The sequence below is a fragment of the Xenopus tropicalis genome, chromosome 4, assembly GCF_000004195.4.
Source record: "Xenopus tropicalis strain Nigerian chromosome 4, UCB_Xtro_10.0, whole genome shotgun sequence".
Taxonomy (NCBI): domain Eukaryota; kingdom Metazoa; phylum Chordata; class Amphibia; order Anura; family Pipidae; genus Xenopus; species Xenopus tropicalis.
Window position 1 is genome coordinate 31,339,677 of NC_030680.2, and position 17,350 is coordinate 31,357,026.

The 17,350-nt window shown below is 41.2% G+C and overlaps 1 protein-coding gene across 1 annotated transcript in view; it reads right to left on the minus strand.

The window, feature by feature from the left end:
• Positions 1–17,114, minus strand: part of pnpla2 (patatin like phospholipase domain containing 2) — a 29,209-nt gene extending 12,095 nt beyond the window's left edge. Inside the window, exons 1-2 of the mRNA NM_001079227.1 lie at positions 17,091–17,114; positions 16,318–16,559 (exon numbers count right to left, since the gene is read on the minus strand). Coding sequence (NP_001072695.1) covers positions 16,318–16,504 — 187 coding nt within the window. The 5' untranslated portion in view covers positions 16,505–16,559; positions 17,091–17,114. The remainder of the gene's footprint in view (positions 1–16,317; positions 16,560–17,090) is intronic.
• Positions 17,115–17,350: the final 236 nt, after the last annotated feature.

Here is a 17,350-nt window from a genome sequence, read left to right on the forward strand (position 1 = left end):
AATGATGCAGCTAAAAAAGTCAGGATATAGGTAATGTGCACACTAGCCGCTGCTGGGCAACTATGTGTGCAAGGGCAATTGATTCTGCTCAGAAACAAAGGCTCAGTTGGAATAACCACAGTTGGTCAAATCAGGTAAAGACCCTTCTGCTTTTCCCATTAGATGAAAGCAGGGACAATTTGGTCATCAGCTTCGGCGGGAGCACAAGGAGCTGCGGCAGAAAACGTTGCATATATTCCAGAAGACTCCCAAATGTCCTCAGTGACAACAAAATGCTGGGGCTGATTCATCAACACACAATGTAGGTGCTAAATTGAGCATACTTAAGTTGCCAGTTGCAACAAATCAATATTTGGTTTTGAACAGTCTATAACAAGTAGGGAAATGAAAGCAAAGACCTAATTGGTTGCTGTTGGCAACTGCATTTGTGCACGTTAGCACCTATGCTAGCAGATAAGCCCTGCTGTTTGTCAGTTGATTGCATAGACTGCTGACATATGTTGACATAGCATATTTTTTTAACTCATGCATACTGTATGTTTTTAGTAAATATATTAAGAAATATTTACACCCAATGCCCAGCTTCATTAGCAAGCACATTATCAGAGAGGAGATAAGGCAAGCTTTTATTGCAGATATTTTTTTATTCTAATCACGGTATGTTCAATAAACACTTCCAGGAGAAAAAAATTCTAAGAAATACCCTTGGCGGAGAGCCCAGGTGCTGTATCTGTTCAAATAAGTCAATGGCTACAAACAGGCAGCTTGTGTTATCTACACAGTGGGTAACAGCCCTCTGGGGAAGAATGGACCTTTACCTCTAGCTCCCGTATCTAGGGAGGGAAAACATACAGCATTCTTACTGGAAAAACTTTCATGCCCCGGCTTTTAAACACACATTCTGAACTTTTAATGATAAAATTAATGACACAAATTACCCAGAACAACCACTAAAAATGTTGCTTTCATTACCCTTGTTCTTCCTGATCTACCAAACCTAATTGCTTATTGGTTGCAACTCCATTGTAAGGGCGAAGACACACAGGCAATTAGTTGTGGTGACTTTAAACATTTAAAAAAGTTGCAGTGACTAATCGTCACACCACAAACTATGAGCGATTAGTTTTGGCGACTCCTATATTTTAATCTATGGCAGTTAAATTGCTGCAATAAGCAACTGAGTTTTTTGGTGATTAATCACCCAGTGTGTCCTAAAATGTCAGTTATATGAATACCGGAGTATTTAAGACGCACAGTGTGGTGCACATATTTGCAAAACTGGGTGGCTAATAGAGTGTGCTGTTCTCTCTGAGCCTGTGAGACCCCCTCTCAGTAGTGGGCATCCCTATACAGAGAAGGACTGCAATGATTATTTTATCTAGAGTTGCCACCTTTGCTAAAACTGGTCTGTACCTGAATGGGGGGCAACTGGTGATGCCAAGGGGTGCTGCCACGTAATCATGGGCCTCAGGGGTGGGGCTCATGGGTCCAGCAAAGCTTGAGAGTATGGGAGTTGGGACTGAGGCAGAAATTGAGTGGGGTGGTGAACATAAGTGTGTGGCAAAAGAGAAAATTACGAATTTACCTGCAAGTACAAATTTGTGGTATAGCTGGTGGTTACCGGCTGGGCCAATGAAATAATGGCTAGGTGGCTACTTTAGGTGTGGGTCTCACTAGATCTATCAGAAATGCTCTTTACTATTAGCCATTGTTGCAGTACACTGCATTGCTGCAAAGAACTCCTCTCATACTGACCATAACTAAAGGTATGCTTGCTATGTGTAACCTTCCTCTGAGCAACTAGCTCAGGAATTTTGGACAGGGATGTAAATCAAGGCACATGCGAGAGGCCCATGACAAGGAGAAAGTCAGAGCATATTATGCAACAAAACTTTCCTGCCCATATGCTGTCAATAGCCAGGAAGGTAATATCTATATCAGTGATCACAGGGTCCATCACTACTATGTTGGCAGGGCCCACCCCTGGATGGTGGGCCTTGCCAATAAGTAAATGGGGCCCAATTAAAACACATGAACATGCTTTGGTCTTCCACCAAAATCCCCCAATTATGTCAAAAGTCTGCCCACTCTGTTCACCCCTGTAAGCCCAGCCCCTTTCATGATGCACAGATTTTGCTCCTTGGGGCCCCACACTGCCCCTGACTGATCCCACTGCATGTAAGAAAGATTTGTGTCTTTAGGGTCTTATGCTGTTCAGTGACAAAATCAGAAAGTTTCCCTTGTGGGGGAGTGTCAATGGAATCAGTGGCATTATCAGCATAACTGGTCCCAGTTAGGACCTAATGCCCAAAAAGCTGTCCCTAAGCTGCTGCCTGGCCAGCAGAATGTGATCCTTAATGCCAAGGTTATTAGCAAGTAAGGAAGCTGACATGGATAGGGAAGCCGGTAAAAGGTGGCAACACAGGTTACAGCCCTGCTGGGGTTTTTGTACAACTGCTGGAAGGCCCCAAGCTCCTGCTGGGAAGTTCTAAGGATAAGTTGCTTCCTGCTTGCCCTACCATCTATGCATCAACAACATAATGTTCAGGCAGCAGCAGTCACATGGTGCGCCAATGGGTGCCCTCTGTCACAGCAATGCCATTCTGACAGTTGGGCACTCACTTTGGGATCCTGGCTTTGGCTTTCATTCTTGCAATGTCACCTCAAAGTCTATTTCTGTTTTGTGCAACAATATAAACCAGACAGGATATAAACGGCCTACAGTTCCCAACATCCTTAGTAATAGCACTGCTTGGGGAATCGGTAAGGAAATTGGCATTCCTCTTCCAACCAACCAAAGCTCCTGGGAGTTTACTCCTTTCAAAGTGACTTTTGTTCTACCATTATTGGCCATAAATCATCATATTCCACCCCCACTGCAATAAAACGCACGTACACAAGAAAAAAAAAAAAGATTCAGAAAACAAGCAGCAGGGGTGAGTCCTGACGAATGAGCAGCCTGTAGAAAGGTCTAGCAAAGCACAGTGGTTCCCAACCTTTTCCCATTGTGCTGAGCCATTACCAGCCACAAAATGCTCCTCGTTCTTTCTGAAATCATATGATGGGAGCTAAAGGTCAAACCACAAAAACATCTGGTACCAAATGTTAGAAAAAAAACTAGAAAATATTATCTTTGCATTATTTTATAAAATACCCAACTCAGAAGCTGTTCTTAACTTTGTCCCCTTTTTCTGTTCTCTTGTTCTGACTGAGGAAACAATGTAGTCAGTTCCCTTCCAGGTCTGTTACTTAGTATGTTATTGAATTCCATATTGATTCCAATTGATTTTTATTATTTATTTTTTATAGTTTTTGAAATATTTGCCTTCCTCTTCTGCCTTTTTCCAGCTTTCAGAAAGCCCCCAGCAGCCAAAACTATTGCCCTGGGAGACTACAATTTTATTGTTATTGTTACTTTTTATTACTTATCTTTCTATTCAGGCCCTCTCCTATTCATCTTCCAACCTCTCATTTAAACCACTGCCTGGTTTCTAGGGTGATATACCAAATTGGAGGGCTGCTGAACAAAAAGCTAAATTACTAAAAAAAAAAACAAAACACCTAATAAATAAAAAACGACCATTTGCAAATTGCCTAAAAATACCAATGTCTACATTTTACTAAAAGTTTATTTAAAGATAAATAATCACTTTAATCAGCTGGCTTCTGGTACATTGTTTGAGAAGGAAAATCCAGTTTTTGATAGCAATATACAAATAAGACACAAATAGACAGATCCAGTCTGCACCCTGCATCAGGCATCTCCAGCTGCTAAATATTATTGGTACATAAAACAGATTTTATGATGACTAAGCTGTTACCTTTGGTAAACTGAGAATATTTTTGTTGTTAAGCGAAGGTCTAAAGTTCACAAATAAAGTATCTCCTGGGTGCAATACACAGGCAAGCAGAAAGACTATAGAGACAAATAATTATACTGCTAGAAAGTTGGAGAATACATGCTCTTGCTTGTTCCTCAGCCCTGCCCTGAAGCCTCTCAGGGGAATGCTATGGAAGGAATTTCCGTACGCCATGTCCTTTGCTCTGTGCCAAGGCCTAAATATTAATGCAGCTACATTAATAACTATGCAAAGGGGTATGTGCCAGGCAGAGAATGCTCTGTACTTTGGAGATCCTGGCACAGAAAGGCATCAGGACTTAAGAAACACTTGCCTGGCAAACACCTCAAAGTCAATGGCACAAATAAACAACCTGCCTTGCTATTTATGCCTCAGTAAATAAAGGCCTCTCCTGCTTTTTTCAGGAGTCACCAACCAACCAATGTATCCAGGTTCATATAGGGGAGGTTGACAATCTCTGTCTATAATTGTGGTTCCCCCAGGAGCTGTCTACTTTCTCTCTACTTTGTTTAGGGACAGATTCTCATTTTCATTTATGGAAAATGAAGGATAATGGAGAATAGTAGGTATTGGTTATAATTACAAAGATGATTAACGCTACCGAGAACCATAAGCAGGAAGCCAAAGACAATAAGGTTCTCCTGAATATCAGTACAGGTATGGGACCTGTTATCCAGAATGCTCGGGACCCGGGGTATTCCGGATAAGGGATCTTTCCATAATTTGGATCTCCATAACTTAAGTCTGCTAAAAATCATTTACATATTGAATAAACCCAATAGGCTTGTTTTGCCTCCAATAAGGATTAATTTTATCTTATTTGGGATCAAGTACAAGCTTCTGTTTTATAATTACAGAGAAAAAGGAAATAATTTTTAAAAATTTGAATTATTTGCTTATAATGGAGTCTATGAGAGATGGCCTTTCCGTCATTCAGAACTTTCTGGATAACGGGTTTCCAGATAAGGGATCCCATACCTGTAATAACCAAGTGATAAAGCTGTGTTACACCCCTTTTCTGAAATTTTCTAATGAAATATTATTATGATATAATTAGAAGCAAGTTGACAATATACAAAGTTCATTATAAATGTTATTTCTATAGAGAGTAGTGCCTGTCCATTTTTCTTCTCTGCACTTCTGGTTCTGACTACTGAAATGCTGTAGCAGAAAGCCAGGACTAATGGGTTAATGTACAAAAAAGAAAAAAAGTTGTTTTGCTCAGGTTACAGCCAACCAAAAAATGGAAGGAAAGGCTACAATTCCCACTATCCCTTAACAGCTGAAGATAATTAAACGTTCCTGGGGGTTGAAGTGCAGTAACTTCACAGCTTTAAGATATCGTCTGTAGTTAAACCTAGTACAGGATTCCGCTAGCCATTTGAGTTTATCACTAGCCATCGCACACATACACATAAGTGTTCATCTGAACAGTAATAAAAATGGCATATGTAGTTTCAGTACAGTGGATATGCACCATTAAAGGGGCAGTTTAGCTGTAAGTTAACGGTCAGTATGTTATAGAATTGCTGACACTGACCTCGGCAGCCAAAAAACATTTGCTCTGTGAGGCTACAATGTAACTGTTATTGCACTTATTATTCTTTCTATTCAAGCACTCTACTATTCATATTTCAGTCTCTCATTCAAACCACTACCTGGTTGCTAGGGTAAATTGGATCATAGCAACCAGATAGCTGTTTAAATTCCAAACTGGAGAGCTGCTGAACAATAACTCAAAAACCACAAAAAATAAAAACTGATGACCAATTGCAAATTGACTCAGAATATCAATCTCAACATCATACTAAAAGTTGAACAACAGAATCTCTAATAGGTTCTGTATGCTTCTTTCTTGCCCATATTTACCTATACAGCCACAGACTTGAGCTGGGTGTGCACAGGGTTATTCAGGTTCACTATCCTGAAGTTAACTTTTGTCAAGATAAGAACACAGGACCCTGCCTCTAATCCCCAGCAAAGAGGCCAGCATGAAGGAAAACACCAACTGTGCTACTCTTTCCTTTATATTTCTAGGGTTCTATTATGCCTACTGTACAATAAACAAAAGTATAATACTTGTCAGTAACAGTTTGGGTGACCATATAAGGACAGAATAAAAGATCATGGAACTACAAAGTGCTTATATTTTTTTACATACATATATATATATATATATATATATATACACACACACACACATATGTTTCAAAGTGCCACATGAACATAACTAAGCACTGACAGTTTATATACGGAATAATGTAAAATATAAGGAGCTCTATACAAAGGCACCCCAGAGCTAAGGTGACTTCTCATATTTTACAACAAGGGGCACAATATTCTTCACAATACATAAGTTTCAGTGAGATGTTTGACACATATTCATCCCTAAGTGCCGATTATAACTGATGACATCACTAAGCTCTGTTTATAAGGATATAATTTAAAAGGATATTCATGGTTCATATGCATTATATAGTGAATAATGTACCCAGTATTGTAAAATATACAGATATATTACATTTCCAAGGAGTTTGATTTAAAAGGCACAAGACCGAAGGCTGAGTGCTTTTATATAGGTCAGGGATCCCCAACCAGTGGCTCGGGGGCAACATGTTGCTCACCAACCCCTTCAATGTTGCTCTCAGTGCCCCCAAAGCAGGAAGTTATTTTTGAATTCCTGACTTGATGGCAAGTTTTGGTTGAATTCACTACCAAATAAAGCCTCCTGTAAGCAGATAGTGTGCATAGAGGCTGCCTAATAGCCAATCTTAGCCCTTATTTGGCTCCTCCATGAACTTTTATTTTGTGTTGCTCCCCAAGTCTTTTTACATTTGACTGTGGCTCACAAGCAAGAAAGGTTGGGGATCCCTGATATAGGTCATGGAACTCCAAAAAGACCCATTTTCTAGGAAGTGGAAACAGTGCCTTGCGGAATGTTTCTAGAAACATCTTGGTATCCTCAGAGAACCTGATAAAGGGGCCTGCTGTGTGTTACTTTTCATGCAGCCAAAATACACAATGACTAAATACACTCACACAGCTAAAATAACATTTCTCACTTTGATCCTCTCTTTATGAAGGTGATCTCCACCCAAAAAAAAAATTTAAAAATTGCACCATGAAAGAAAATGTCATTCTAAGCCGCATTCCAATGTGCATTAAACAAACACTTTCTACATTTTGGAGTTATTTGTAAATGTTGTTACAGAATTGCCTGCCCCTCTCTATTATTTGTCCTGCTGATTCTGACGACAAGCAATGCAGTAGAAGCTAGTTAACTGACTGTTGGCCAACTGACTAACATTTACAAACAACTTAAAGCCAAAGGAATTTTTTAATGGGAAGTTGCTTAGAGCAGTGTTTTTCAACCTTTTTTGGGCAAAGGCACACTTGTTTCATGAAAAAAATCACGAGGCACACCACCATTAGAAAATGTTAAAAAATTTAACTCTGTGCCCAGCAGCAGTGCCCCCCTAGTACACTGGTGCCCAGCAGCAGTGCCCCCCTAGTACATTGGTGCCAAGAGCAGTGCCCCCCTAGTACATTGGTGCCCAGCAGCAGTGCCCCCCTAGTACATTGGTGCCAAGAGCAGTGCCCCCCTAGTACACTGGTGCCCAGCAGCAGTGCCCCCCTAGTACATTGGTGCCAAGAGCAGTGCCCCCCTAGTACATTGGTGCCAAGAGCAGTGCCCCCCTAGTACATTGGTGCCCAGCAGCAGTGCCCCCCTAGTACATTGGTGCCAAGAGCAGTGCCCCCCTAGTACACTGGTGCCCAGCAGCAGTGCCCCCCTAGTACATTGGTGCCAAGAGCAGTGCCCCCCTAGTACATTGGTGCCCAGCAGCAGTGCCCCCCTAGTACATTGGTGCCAAGAGCAGTGCCCCCCTAGTACACTGGTGCCCAGCAGCAGTGCCCCCCTTGTACATTGGTGCCAAGAGCAGTGCCCCCCTAGTACATTGGTGCCCAGCAGCAGTGCCCCCCAGTACATTGGTGCCAAGAGCCAGCCCCCCTAGTACATTGGTGCCCAGCAGCAGTGCCCCCATAAGTCAGTGTGCCCCGTGGCCCCCCCTAATACATTGGTGCCCAGCAGCATCTTCCCCTCACGCGCGCCGCCTCTGCACTTCTGCCTACACGCGACCACACACAGGCCCTTTTATAACGTTGCGCCCCGTGACGTTACTGACGTCACCCGTACACAACCAATGACAGGGCCCGGATTTTTTTTTTAAAGTAAAAATTGCGGCCCTGCCTACGGCACACCAGGCAACATCTCGCGGCACACTAGTGTGCCGCGGAACAGCGGTTGAAAAACGCTGGCTTAGAGTTCCATTTTAATTTTTAGGTGGCGATTCCCCTTTAATGGGACAGTGGAGGGTTTGTAGAACATGTACTACGGACTGTGCATACTTTGCAAATCCACCTACAAGTGTATTTTCTCTGCTAATCCTTAGCTTTGCAGCTGCTTTTGTTCAAAAGCCTGGGGAATTCATGCATTTCCTCTATTTGCCTACCATGATATATAGTACCAATAAATTCAAGTATGTTTTGCATTTACACTCAAAAGACTTTGCTGTGTTCTGCACATAATTTTGCCAAATGACAAGGAATGCAGGGTTAGGAAGCAAAGCCACACATAAAAATTCCATATAAATTCCATATAAACTAAGAGGTTATTGTAAAAGGGTTGGTTCTCCTTTAAGTTAACTCTTAGGGGCCGATTCATTAATACACAAGTTCGAATGTCGAATGGGAAAAATTCAGATTGTATACGATAATTTCTGAAGATGGTAAATATCACAAAAATGCATACGAAAAAATCGTATAAGTCACGATAATATTGTATTGGTGATCCGAAAGTCACAAAATTTTCATACCGAACGAATGTAAACAGCAGCAGAACCTTTCCGATTTGTTTGCGCAAGCGTACGAAAAAGTCGCACAAGCGACAAAAAAACTGCGAAAATACGCTTGGAGCATTCAAATGAACGCTCCAAGCATTCGTGTCTTAATAAATCTCCCCCTTAGTGTGTTATAAAATGGCCAATTCTTAGCAACTTTTCAATTGGTCTTTATTTTTTGTTTTTTAAAATATTTGCCTTCCTCTTATGATTCTTTTCTGCTTTCAAATGGGGGTCACAGACCCTGACAGCCAGAAACTATTGCTCTGAGGCTACAATTTTATTGTTACTTTTTTTATTACCTGCCTTTCTATAGAGATCCTCTCCTATTCATATTACAGTTTCTCATTCAAACCGTTGCTAGGGTGATTTAGACCTTAGAAACCAGATAGCTGCTAAAATTCCAAACTGGAGAGCTGCAGATAAAAAATGACAACCAGTTGCATATTGTCACAGAATAGCACTCTCTACAATATACTAAAAGTTAATTTAAAGGTGGACAAACCATTAAAGCAGTAGTGCTCGGAATATGTACCAATAATGTAAAAATAAATACAAAAATAAATATACATAGTTCTAATATTGCATAATGCTAAGATCATAAAAAGTAGTTTAATTCAGTGGTCACAGAGCTGCTATACTGGGGTTTGTTGGAGCAGATTGTATGCCCTTGAAATGTTCCATGTCATTATTATTCTCTATACATATAGCTGAAGGAATATATACACAAAATGTATGAAATTGACACAAACAGTGTGCACTGTAATGAAAGCAGTCATTTACTTTAATTAGTGGCAAAGTTAATCCAGCAGTATAAAAGTGTAAATGAACCTGCAGAAGTTAACAGAAAACATCCTTTTTTTTTTGGAAACAACATTAAGAAACTTTGTGGTTATAAGTTGAACAGGCAGCAGATGTACATTAACCACTTCCCCTGCTCGTGTGAACAGTATGTACAACACTGATACTGGGTATGCTATGGCAGGAACTATAACCCCACAACATGTACCACTCATACTGGCTATGCTTTGGTGCCACTATAACCCCACAACATGTAACACTGAGACTGGGTATGCTACGACAGCCACTATAACCCCACAACATGTAACGCTGACACTGGGTATGCTATGGCAGCCACTAAATCCCCACAACATGTAACGCTGACACTGGGTATGCTATAGCAGCCATTATAGCCCCACAACATGTACCACTGATACTGGCTATGCTATGGCAGCCACTATAACCCCACAACATGTAACGCTGACACTGGGTATGCTATGGCAGCCACTATAACCCCACAACATGTAACGCTGACACTGGGTATGCTATGGCAGCCACTATAACCCCACAACATGCAACGCTGATTTTGGGTATTCTATAGCAGCCACTATAACTCCACAACATATAACACTGATACAGAGTACAAAATAGACACATGGTGTACATGGCAGAGTGCCAGACCTCTGTCCCACAATAATTTCTCTTTTGTAATCTGAGTGGAGCCCGTGGTGTATTTCCCAGGCCAGTAATAACAGAACCAATATCCCATGCTTGCCACTGCACCAAAACAAACACACTGTTAGTGACGTAGAGTCAAGAATTTCTCTGGGAACAGATGCCATGATGAGGGTAATCAAAGAGGGTTACAAAGGCTCAGCAGGCAATGATGCCACAAACGATGGCTACACAACTAGAAACTTAGTGAAGATACCTGATCTATCCTTAAGTTACTTTATTGAGAAAGCGTTTTTTATAATTCTTAATATGTTAACCCTAATAGTAAGGATCAATAAATAGCTTAGCAAAACCTGGGCATTATCTTACTAATGGGATAAAGTTATTGCAAAGTACACATAACATGAGAAGACACTGACCGCCAGAACCTTTTCACATGCCAACTGGCTTCCAGAGCCTTCGTGGCTGCGTCATGTTACAGTCAGGTGACTGCTGGGTTCTGTGTCCTGACACGTTCTGTTCGCTGTTTTTTTGCTGTAATAACAAGGTCAAATTCATGTCTCATACTAACCATGAGCACAGGATTGGGTTAATCTAACAATCAGATTAACCCTCTAACCCTTATATGAAGTACTTAACTATGAAATAATCTAATGGAACGCAAGAGGCTTGAAGAACCTTGTTATTTGTTAGAGTGGCCCTTAGTGACATAGTCCGGTTCTTGTAATATAGTCAATTCTCAAGTTTAGGATAGAGTTAACACTACTCTATCTGCTTAAAGGCATCAATACTAGTTAAGCAGTAAACAAGACAACACAAACAGACAATTATAGGTAGCAGCTAAAAGAGACAGGAGATTTCCATCACCAATGAGCAGATAATACATCTAACCCGTTCAGGACAGGCCTGAAACAATCAAACACTATGGTCAGTTTCATCAGTCAGCCTCCCTGTACGATGTTAGAGTGTGGGAAGAAACCAGAGTACCCACTGGAATCCCACAAGTGTGAGAAGAACGTAGGTAGTGCAGATATCTGTTATCAGACCCAAGACCCCTTCCCTGTATTATCTGAGAAGAACTGTTTTCAATTGATGGTGAAGCAAACCCCTCAATCTGGGCTTTATGAGCTACTGGAAGTATCTTGGCATACTCTTGTACTGAAGTGTTTTAGACTGCCTACCCCCGTTTCGAGTTACAGTACTGAGCATATTTCTATAGATACAGTATTATGTGAACCTTGTAAATGTTGTTTCCAAGGTGGAAAACCCAAGTTCCTAGTCACCTTGAAATTTATATCACACATGAAATTCACGGCAAGCAATGCCAGTAAATTGAATACGTCACAAGTGGTTCTTAACTGACTCAATGGCTCCATTCCTCACTCCATTCAGGATCAGATACCAATTAGGACATCACTTGTAAATATTGGGAAATAGAAGCTCTTGCTACTAAGCAAGGTATGTACCACTCCCTGAGACTACTGGAACAAATCTACTGAAACTCACACCTGACTGGATGACATTAATAAATGTTGCTATGGACTCAAAAATTCATCATAAAGATGTGATGGCTCCATTGTCCATATTTATTCTAAGATCTAAAGCTACAGTAGGACACTGATTTTATGATTTCCTGAAACCAACACAGTTTTTACTCAGGTAAACTGTATTTTTCCTTTTCCGAATGTATGTTTTTCCAGAATTTCTGACGTTTTGACACAGTCCCATGAAAAATGTCAAATTTGAGTTTTATTTATAAAGTTTTACTGATGGTGATAGTCATACTAGGACCAGGTTACAGGTTTGCTCTATTAAAAGACATGGAAAGGCATAATAAAGGTTAGTCACACCCTGGTGATTATAATCCCTTACCTAATACCCAAGGACTGTGCTCCTCTTCTCTGAAAACTGCACAGGGGTACTCCTGTATGAACAGCATGTCATAATCTTCTTCCTCCTGGATCCATTCTACAGGCCTGTTCTAGGTCCACATATACAGTACAGTGAAAAGCGAAATTTTGAGGCAAAAATTTGGCTTTTTACTCCACTGCACATTCCCAACCAGCCTGGGACCACAGAGAATATTCAGGGACATGACAGTAGCACCCTAGGCCAGTGTAGTTGCCAGCAAGCCAAAGAACTGGCCCAGGATATCAGGTAAGTTATTGTAATCATTGGTGGGAGCCTAAAATTTGACCATATACTCCTTATACTTTCAATGATCCAGCCAATTTGCTTCTATCAGAATATCTTGCCAACTCATGCCTAATCAACTTCTTTCACTGTGGAGCCAAGTGCCCATTGATCTGTAGACTTACTGATCTACGTGAACTTTGAGCTGATTATTGCCACAGTGCCACAGTACCACAGTACCACAGGCAGCATTTCTGGTAACATCACGCACAAGGTTCATGCTGTACATGCAAGCCAGTTGGCATGTGATCATTTTTCTATTACAACATGTAGCTCAATATATATATTATACATTGTAAATGCACTATTCCTGCATAATTTTCTTTTGCTGACCATCCTTAAATACCCCAGTCCCTGACAAGGTTTTCCAAATATCAATGGGACCTCTGAGTGAACACTCTTTTGCCATAATACATAGCATGTAGTTGGCTTTTCAATGGGGATCAGCTCTAGGTTTTCATTGTATTATTATCTGTTATTTATATAGCACCAACATATATATATTAATTGCCTTAAAGAGATTATAAATCATTCACATCAGCAGGGCTGTGTTTAGGTCCTGTGCTAGGCACCGGACCTAAACATGCCCACCAGGTTGCAGAAGTGATCCCCAGGTTGCAGAAGTGACATCATGCACAGGCTGCGTGTGACGTCACTTCTGACTGTCACATTCACCCTGCAGCAGCAATCTGGACCCTCTACCCCCCCCCCCCCCCCAGCTCCTACACCATAGGTATAATCTGGCAGCTCCCTAAAGCTTCCACCCTAGGCACAGGCCCTTGGGTGCCTATATATAAATTACATCAGTCTTTTCTCCCGTGAAGCTTACAAAATAAGGTCACCATCAAATTCCTACACCGTAAGGTCAGTTTTATCCACAAACAATTAAACAGCCCATTTGTTATTGGAGTGTGAAGAAAACCCAACTAACCCAGAGAAAACCCATACAGAACTGTAGAAAATATCCTGTATGATTTCATTATACCAATCCTTGGCATTTTGCGATTCAGTATAACAGAATGCATTAATCACAAAGTATTAGTCACAAAGTTTATCAACCCATGCCTTATGTTTACATACCTTGATCATTAAATACCACTTGTTAGATCTGTCTGCTTGTTAGTTTTTCTTCTTAAATCTGACTCCCTAAGCTCTATATTTGAATACTGCAACCTAAATTGGGCCTATTAATCATGAATACAGACAGCAAACATCTATGGAGGAAATACAAATATATATATAAGTGGCTACGCTAGAGCTACACGTCAAAAAGCTGATTAATAGCACAAATTATATGTATATCTATCCGTCCTCCTCTGTGTAGCAGATAAACTTCATCAACAGCTAGACGAAAAGTATTGAAAATCAACTAAAATTAGCTGTGCCGCACCAAGAGACAGACCTATGCTGGGCACGGTCTTTATATAGATTTGCTTATGTAAGCAACCTGCAAGGTCATCTCCGCTTGTTTGTGTACTTTTGTCCCTTGTTCCTGTATCAGGAGTGGATAGAATACTTGGAAAGTGTGTAAACAAATATAGCATGCATACACGCTATATATTGTGAAAAATGTGCAGAAGTACGAATGAAGTTATAGAACCTAAGGGTGTGGATCTGAAACTATTTGAAAAGCTACTTGATCCTATTTAACTTGCAGATAGTTTCTGTTTTGTCTGCTTCAATAAACTGCACTCATCTTCAAAATACAGGGTGTGCAGACTCAAAGAAACCCTGGACTACTAGGAGGTGCTACATCTAGTAGCAGGTAATGTAATTGTTCAACTATTTGTTGGGTACCAATAAAGTTTAAATTCTAAGGGGGGGGGGGGGAATGCTGCCTTGTGGATTGAAAACATGGTCACCTACGTGCTACTTTATTAAATGATCCATACAGGCTGTAATTCTTATTGGATCTCTGTAAATTCATGAAACAAAACCTTTAGCATCCTTTCAGTAGTCTGCTAGTGTGTATAACTCAGTCTCCCATCTATTTAAGGGCATGCACATAAACGAAAGACAAAGTAACACTAGAATACTGAACTCACTAGGTAAGGTATACAGTGCATTGGAGAAGTGAGTAAGGACATTACCATGGGAAACTGAGCAACAATTAATGGCTAATGAAAACAAGTTCTAACCAAATATAATTCCATAGAACCCCTCATTCAACAACAGAATTATATGAAGTGACCTGACACTGCATCCCACTTTTCATTACACATCAGGTCCTGATGAGATACCAATGAGGAGTCTAATACAGGACTTTTCACCCCACTCCCCCATGACATTTAGATACAGTATCAATAAGTTCTGACTGCACAAGACTTTGCAAAAGGTATATATTTCTGTACTACAAGGTTCTGATATAGGGATATGGATGTCACCGAACACATTAGATCAGGGGTCCCCAGCGTTCTTTACCTGTGAGCCACATTCAAATGTAAAAAGAGTTGGGGAGCAACACAAGCACCATAAACGTTCATGGAGGTGCCAAATAAGGGCTAAGATTGGCTATTTGGTAGCCCCTATGTGGACTGGCAGCCTATAGAAGGTTGTGTTTGGCATAATACCTGTTTTTTATCCAATAAAAACTTGCCCCCAAGTCAAAAATAAGCATCTGCTTTAAGGCCACTGCGAGAAACATCCAAGGGGTTGGAGAGCAACATGTTGCTAATGAGCCACTGGTTGGGGATCACTGCATTAGATTCTGGGTTGTCACACAGTGAATGATTCCTGTATGACAGACTAATACAGGAATAATACATTGGCTGACATAGAAGATTACATCCCCATGTAACTTACAAGTACTTATTTTAGTCTGACTCTGGCATAATTTATTACCCAACAGTTGCTTTTTATCAGAATGTGATACCAATCTACACAGAGTCACCCAATACACATTAAGACTGAATTGTAAAATAAGGTTTGAGGGTCTGATATAGTGATACTGCATTTTTCTAAGGGGCTGACATGTCACTCTCACATAAAGATTCCCAAAACATGAGACTGGCCCCTTAAGATAAATGAGGGATATCCAGTTTGCTGCCCTAGATATACTTTTAACTATAGCAGGCACCTGGCATTTATAACTGTATATGGGGGCCCTATCTAAATGCAGGATGACAAAAAAGAGGGGGTTAACCCATACTACATCCCTACTGTTTACTAACACTTGCAACTGAAACAGATATAATGCAAGGATAAATTAGACCTGTAGTCTGATATACAGGCGCTGTATCCACCCTACAATTTTATTACAGTATTTTTTAATGTCCAGCATAGAGCATTTAGTTTCCCCCTGCAAACATTGTCATCCTATGTGTTTCTTTTCAATGATTTTTATTTGCATTTTAACTTTTACAGAGTGGATATCAGTATAACATCATTTTATGTTGAACAATCTATATCCTTAAGGAGAAAGGAGAGGAGAGAAGGAAGAAAGGAGAGAGAGTTGGTCCCATTTTTGGTGAATAATGGGGCCAAAGGATGAATAAGAAAAACACAACAAGAAAATAAAAAAAAATTCATCCTATGTGTTTCATACTTGCTCAAGTTCAGCAGTCTGCCTGTTAGCAATAACCACCCCCTATAATATGATGCAGAATATAATATTTTGTGTACTGACATCTCTCCACATACATAATTTTGTTTATAAGTACAGACTGATTACTCACCCAGTACAGTTCCTAGGTATATAATGATCACTCAGACTGGCAAGTACAGACTGACAGTAATCACTTACCCTTAGATAGTTACTAGGTATAAAATAGTCGCCCACAGTGCTTAAGTAAAGTATATAAGCCATACTTGCAGTGATCACTCACCTATAGTACAACATACCCTGATTACACTTAGTACAGACTAACAGCCATAGTAAAGTATATAAGAACTGACTGACAGTGATCACTCACCCAGGCAGGCTCCGCTGACCAGTGCTGTAGCTGTGAGAGCCCCAGCAGAGGCTCCATAGATATTTCTAGCATTTTCCACTAGGAAAGGTGTGTGTTCCTTCAGGCAACTGGCGACTCCGATATGATAAATCCCCAGGAAGCCGCAGCCGGCAAAGGAAATATTCCATGGGGAGTCCAGAGGAAACATCTCAGTCTGGGTACCAAATGTGCCTCTTCACTCTGTGGAGAGTCTGTGTGTGGATCTATGGGGGAAAAACATCACACACATGGGGTAATTCACCTTGTTACCTACACCCCTTAGGATCCTCTTCTGTTAGCCCTAATCTAACCCTATATCATAACCTTTCAACTCACCACAATGTGAATCATTATGTCCCTTTACCCAAACCTGTGCAAAGGCCCGGACTGGGGTTCAAAACAGACCCTGGAATTTCAACTGCACAGTTTCCCAAACAGCCCCCCCCCCCCCCAGCCCAATAAATAGTGGTAGCCTATGGCATCTTACAGCAGCCCCTCTGGCATTTGCCAGCACCCACAGATTGCCAGTCCAGTCGTGCCTGTGCAGACGATTTGGCTTCTCCTACCTGCACAACTCCAGCTGTGTCTGCGCTGCAACTCCCAGGATCTGCTCCTGTGGGGAGATGGGAGTTGCAGTACACACTAGATATGCCCAAGTGGGCATCGTTCTTACCTATCCTGTACAGCTCCGTAATGCCACCCTTAGCAGGATGTGCCCGACCCCACCTTCCCATATGTCACTAGCTGCCATGTACCTTTCAGTATCGAGGGCTGTTAGCGCTCCTTCCTACACTCTCTCGGGCACTTGTGCCACTCTGCGTGTCTCCCAGCCTTTATACAGATTTATTTTCCTTCCAATTCCTGTTATTATATTATGGGTGGCCCAGCACCCTGTTCTCTCACGTCACACCCGGTTGCAGCCAATCAGGGGAAGGCTGCTAGTCCAGATGGCATGGCAGATAAATTCCATGTGCACCAATGGGCAAGCGCGCTACAAGCACACCCTCCAATGGGG